General features: G+C 35.1%; 1 protein-coding gene across 1 annotated transcript; it reads right to left on the bottom strand.

Annotated features, from left to right (window-relative positions):
* Nucleotides 1–1,595: 1,595 nt before the first annotated feature.
* LOC143253860 (uncharacterized) lies at nt 1,596–4,539 on the bottom strand. The gene has a single exon (XM_076508326.1). The coding sequence runs from the start codon at nt 3,849–3,851 to the stop codon at nt 1,599–1,601; it is 2,253 nt and encodes a 750-aa protein (XP_076364441.1). The 5' UTR covers nt 3,852–4,539; the 3' UTR covers nt 1,596–1,598.
* Between the last annotated feature and the right edge of the window lie 914 nt (nt 4,540–5,453).

Here is a 5,453-nt window from a genome sequence, read left to right as displayed (position 1 = left end):
GTATTGTCAAAAACATTCTAGCAAGAAGATTAGTGTTATAATTTCTTTTCAGGTATTTTGTATTAAAAGTTTTAAAAAATCACAAAAACCTACGTTCTTATTTTTCACAATAAAAAGTCAAACATTTAGACACTACCCATGATTTTGGTAAGTTTGCTATCGAAACTAACCGGCTATAACTGATAATAAATATTTTAATTTTTATTGCTAAAAAATGTCGGTATTTTTGCTTTTTTTACTTTTAATTAAGGCTGAGTTTAGCTAATCACATAATTCATTTATGTTAATGTTACCTGATAATTTTAAGTCATCATGTTGACGTTAGCTAATCATACAAGACATTTGTGTTCAGACTCTGTCGTGGAGATTAGTAGCATTTTACACAGTTCAGATTATGACCATACAACGTATTCAGAGTATATGTACAAGCAGTGATTAATGTTTGACAGTTTCCGAGTTTGTTAACGTTTGAAATGTTATAAATAATTTAGTTTACATGAACTAGTATGTTGTTGGTTATGATATATGTATATTTAATTGTAACAAAGTATCCTGACAGTATACTTTCTAAATGGATTAGTTATGTGATGTTCATTATTTGGTTTACTTAAAGATACAATAATGAAATCATAAATGTGGGGGTAGAACATTGGATGTGACGTTTCAGATTGGTATTCAACAAAACATTGTTGTTCTGAGTGGAAGAAATTGACACGTCATAGATTGTTAAAAACCCATTTAATCCGAATATTACGAAGCGAAAAGTATTGTCTAGGACTTCTATACAAATATTACATGTATACAGAATAAAGTTTAGAATATAATAAAATTATGAAAACTGACTGTACGACAAACCAACACGTACAACGTTTTGTAAGTATTACACACACACCAGTTTATTAAATATCAAATAACCTGTGCAATGTATGTGTGTGTTTTTTCTTAGAGCACAGCCATATCAGGCTATCTGTTGAGTCTACGTAGGGGAATCGAACCCCTGATTTTAGCATTGTAAATCCATAGACTTGCCGATGTACTAGAGGGGACCTGTGTAATGTAAACTTGTTATAGTCGTCATGGGGAAATGGCTTTATTTTAATAAAACATTCTGATAGTTGGGGGTAAAATATTGACCACTTTAATGAACTATTCTGGAGTAGTTGTTTGTTTGATGTTTAACAAGTTTCACTGTGAGCTTGATGTCTTATAAAGTTAAAATTCGGGGTTTGATCTCCCATGTTGGACACAGAGCAGATAGCCATTGGGTAAAACTAAGAATACTTAAGGTATTTCAAAATACCTCCCACATTCTAGTGGACTTTAAAACACTAAAACCAGTAGTTAATCATTTAACGTATTTCTGTGTGTTCACTGCAGGTAAAAACGGCCATAGGTTGAAAACCCATTATATTATATTACGTTTCTTTTAATTAAAAACTACGTTTCAAAGCATATATCTGAGTTATATAATAATGTTGTTTGTTATTTACTTACAACTTTCTAAATCTTCATATTTGTATGATAAAGCTAAATCTTGGAGTCCTTTCCCCCCCCCTCCTCTCCCTAACATCTATAATGATTTAATATTAGCTAAATGTTTAGCGGTTATTTTCTTCATTAGACAAAACTAAATCTTGGATTCGTTTTCTAAGAACCAACGCAGTTACAGAAAATGAAGTAGAAGCTAATGTCGTCTGTACGGTTGGCCATCTTTGCCGCGGGTAGGTTTTACTCAGACATTTTATGTTTTGTCGAAAAAGAAGAAATATTCTTTTCTTACAGGTAAAAGCGATGAATATAAGCGCTCCCTGAAGCCCTTTGAGAACAATGAATGGGTACCACAATACAGAGATTCCTGAAAAGGCAGCAATAAATCCAAAAGTCCAGGTTATGCCCAAAGCTAGAACCAGCTTAACGTACAGGAGAAATCGAACTTTGTCGGATAGTTTGGTCACTCGCTTTGTTTGTTTCATTGTTTTGTTTAAACTTTTAGCTGTCAGAATAAACAGTAAAAAGTTGACAGAAACAATTAATCCAACAGGTAATGCAAAGAACACCAAGAGAGCCTTTTTCTTGCTGAACCAACACCAGAACTGACCATAAGCTGGTTGGTATGGGTTATCTGTAACAAAATTGTCCACTAACACCGATAAAATAACCACAAGTGCAGGAGAAAACCAGCTATAAAGAGCATATTTTTGGAATAGGTGCTTTTGATCATGGAGTTTCTGACGACAAGTCCGAAATGTTTGAAATGTGTCTACCGCCATGACGTTCATCCAGAAGAAAGCTGCTAGATACAAGAAGTGTGTTGTGATGCCCAGAATCTGACATAGAAGACCGGTTCCCTGACTGTAGTTTCCAGCCAGAAAGGAGCAATCCGCTAGAAGCAACGAGGTGGATAAAGATATGAGAACTTTACCAGGCAAGTTCCTGAGTTGAGACACTATCAGAAACACCATAAGGTGAGCCGTGAGACAAGTGATTGAGAAACAGAGAGTCACAACTGATATAATATTTTGCAGTGGTGAAAACTTGACAATAAACTCTTCCAAACACACCAGAATATGTTTGACTGTTCCATTGACCTCATGCGACACCTCATACTCTCCAGGTTTGAATACTTTATCAGAGCTTTTCACATAAATTGAATTGTTAGACAAGACAACAAACTTGTGATCTTCCAGCTGAACTTTCAAACAGTCTTTTCTAATCCCTGTTTGGTTGATATATTCGCTATCATTTGTTGGTGTGCAGATGTAACCTTTTTGCACATAGAACTTGCCACATGACACTAGCAAGCATTCTGGTCCTTGACCTATGTCCACATATACACCTTTACGACCACAAGATTGTTTCCCTACACCTATCTCAAGTAATAACACTAGCGATGGATGTGTGTGGATATCTAACCAATCGTTCATGCGTCCTGATGAGGTAGGAAAAGAACACGATAAGTCTTTGGAAGAAATGTTATTACATTTAGCACAATGGATATTTCTGTAGGTTCCAAGTAGGTTGTTGTGGCGGTCGACATTATGAACGTAAGAGGTATAAAAAGCACATCTTTGCTTCGTTGCCTCGTTGTGCCAATTTGGAGAGCAGTTTGAAATAGATTGCTTGCATCGACGAATTGGATAATAATGGGATAAACTCTGGAGAGAAACATTAGCCTGACAAAACAAAGTTTCATTTTCCTTTGTAACTTTCCAACTTGTGGTCTGAGGACTGTACTCACTCTTCAGTAGCTCGTGAGCAGACACTTGAGAACCGCTGTTGTTATTGTGCCCAACACAGGAAACTACCAGATCCCAGTACTGAACGTGAGGATCATTATTACATAAGGCACAAAAAATATTTGCATACAAGATGGACGTTCTGTTGCTATACACTGGAAGTTGTCTGATGTAGGTATAGAAGTCGCCGTCTTCCAGCTCAGATGGATCTCTTTCGCAGAATGAACGAACGATTGATGATGTCCATTGGCTGGTACACGTCGCTACCACATAAAAAGAAAGCCAATCCCCAAATAATGAGCGACAAACCCAGTGGACATCAGAGTAAGGTCGCATTCCTGCAATGTCTATACAACAATCTCCGTAATCAAAACAGTCATTGTCACAAAAACAGGCACGTTGACTGAAAGCGGTGGAGTTCATCATTGTTGGGTTTTCATCATTATTGTTAGGGCTAAAACAAACGTTAGTGGATTCTTTCTCACAAGAAAATAGTTCTTCGCTTTCTTTTCTTAGATCTTCCCATTTAATTGTCCATGACCCGCTTTTACTAACACCAAAACGTAACAAACAAATAAACTTAACTATGACCAACAAAACTCCGTTAACACTCATTCTTACTACTCAGTACTTACGTTGTAGTTATCTCACTAGACGTGTAACAGACACTTTGAGTTTATCACATAACTGACATTTAATCTGTAACAGAAACCTTAAGTTTAACACTTCGTTTACAAAAACCTTTAGAACACATTAATTGTTAACGGATCAAACACAGCCTTGACGATTATCAAGAAATAAGGTTTAACAGTTATTCATCAGGTGAGATGGAGTACGCCATTAACTCTTACTCACCAGGTCGAGTCTATAACGTTATTAACAAACATCCGCCAGGTGGGTTTGTAAAATCCTTAATAAATGGTTCCTAATCCATTAAACAGCAATCAATATTGACTCGTGTGTATATTAAACATACACGTAAAAATAATATATCCATGTCAATATAGCCATATTAAACGATCGAAGATAATATTAAGCGTGTAAAATACACGTTCATCCCGACTTCAGCCATTTTAACAAACGTTAACATTGAGGATTCAATTCTTGCCGTTATACACTTCTTAATAGAAACAGTTTCAAGGAAGAAATCTGTGGTTTCTTAATCAGAAACAATTCCATCACACTAATGCTTCTAACCTTTGAGAAGTACCATGTCCAAGCTCATCTGTTAGCTACAAGATTTACCTATCTCACTCAATTAACTAGTTTCAAGATGAAGATAACTAGCGTATGATTATCTCTAAACTCTCCGTCTGACTACACCGCTTTTGGTCCAGGATGTTGTCTTTATTGGCTTACATTACAATAATAAACTTAAACTGGTGCCCTAGCTTGTGTTTGTCATCAACTTGCACGTGCTCCAAAGAGTAGGGCGAAAGAGAAAAAAAATAAAGAAAAATATCACTGGATCGTCTGCTGTCCACATTTCTTCACCTGCTCCTCTAACAATTTAACTGGTAAATGTTACGTCATTAAAACTCGAATTTTAGACACTTCCTGAGACAATATTTCTCAAATATTCAGTGTGTGTGAATGTATATATATACATATATTTAAGACCAGATGTGAAAATATTGTAGAATTCGAATCATCGAATAAAGAAACTTCAAAAACTCGAGTTTATGCGCTATTTTAGAAAACTACTACTTGAAAAAACTTACTACACTTTTGTTTGTTGTTGTTGGAGATTAATCATTCCTCAGTGGTTGTCTGTAAAATATCACTGACAGATTTTACTTAGAACGCTGAAGAAACTAATAATAACAGAATTGTTTGAAGCAAGCTGTAAGTATTTATTGTGAAGAAATGTGTTCGAAATACCAGAATAAAGACATTGAATATTCATGTGAAATTTATCGTTTATTAAATCTAATCCAAAGATAAATTTTCATTTTCAATTAATTTTTATTTTTTGAATTAGAAATATCAATTCTAAACACAATAACTGTAAAAAGTAGAAAAAGAAAATAACTATTAATGTAACTCCTAATAATTTAGTTTGGTTATTATGCACAAAACTAAACAATAGGCTATGTGAACGCTGCCCACCACGGGTATTGAAACCAGATTTTTAGTGTCATAAGCCTGCAGACCTATCGTTTAGCCACTGGGGATTGTTTTGTTTTTTGAATTTCGCGCAAAGCTACACGAGGACAA

Source organism: Tachypleus tridentatus, chromosome 6 (genome assembly GCF_004210375.1).
Source record: "Tachypleus tridentatus isolate NWPU-2018 chromosome 6, ASM421037v1, whole genome shotgun sequence".
Taxonomy (NCBI): domain Eukaryota; kingdom Metazoa; phylum Arthropoda; class Merostomata; order Xiphosura; family Limulidae; genus Tachypleus; species Tachypleus tridentatus.
This window is presented reverse-complemented; position numbering and strand designations above follow the sequence as displayed.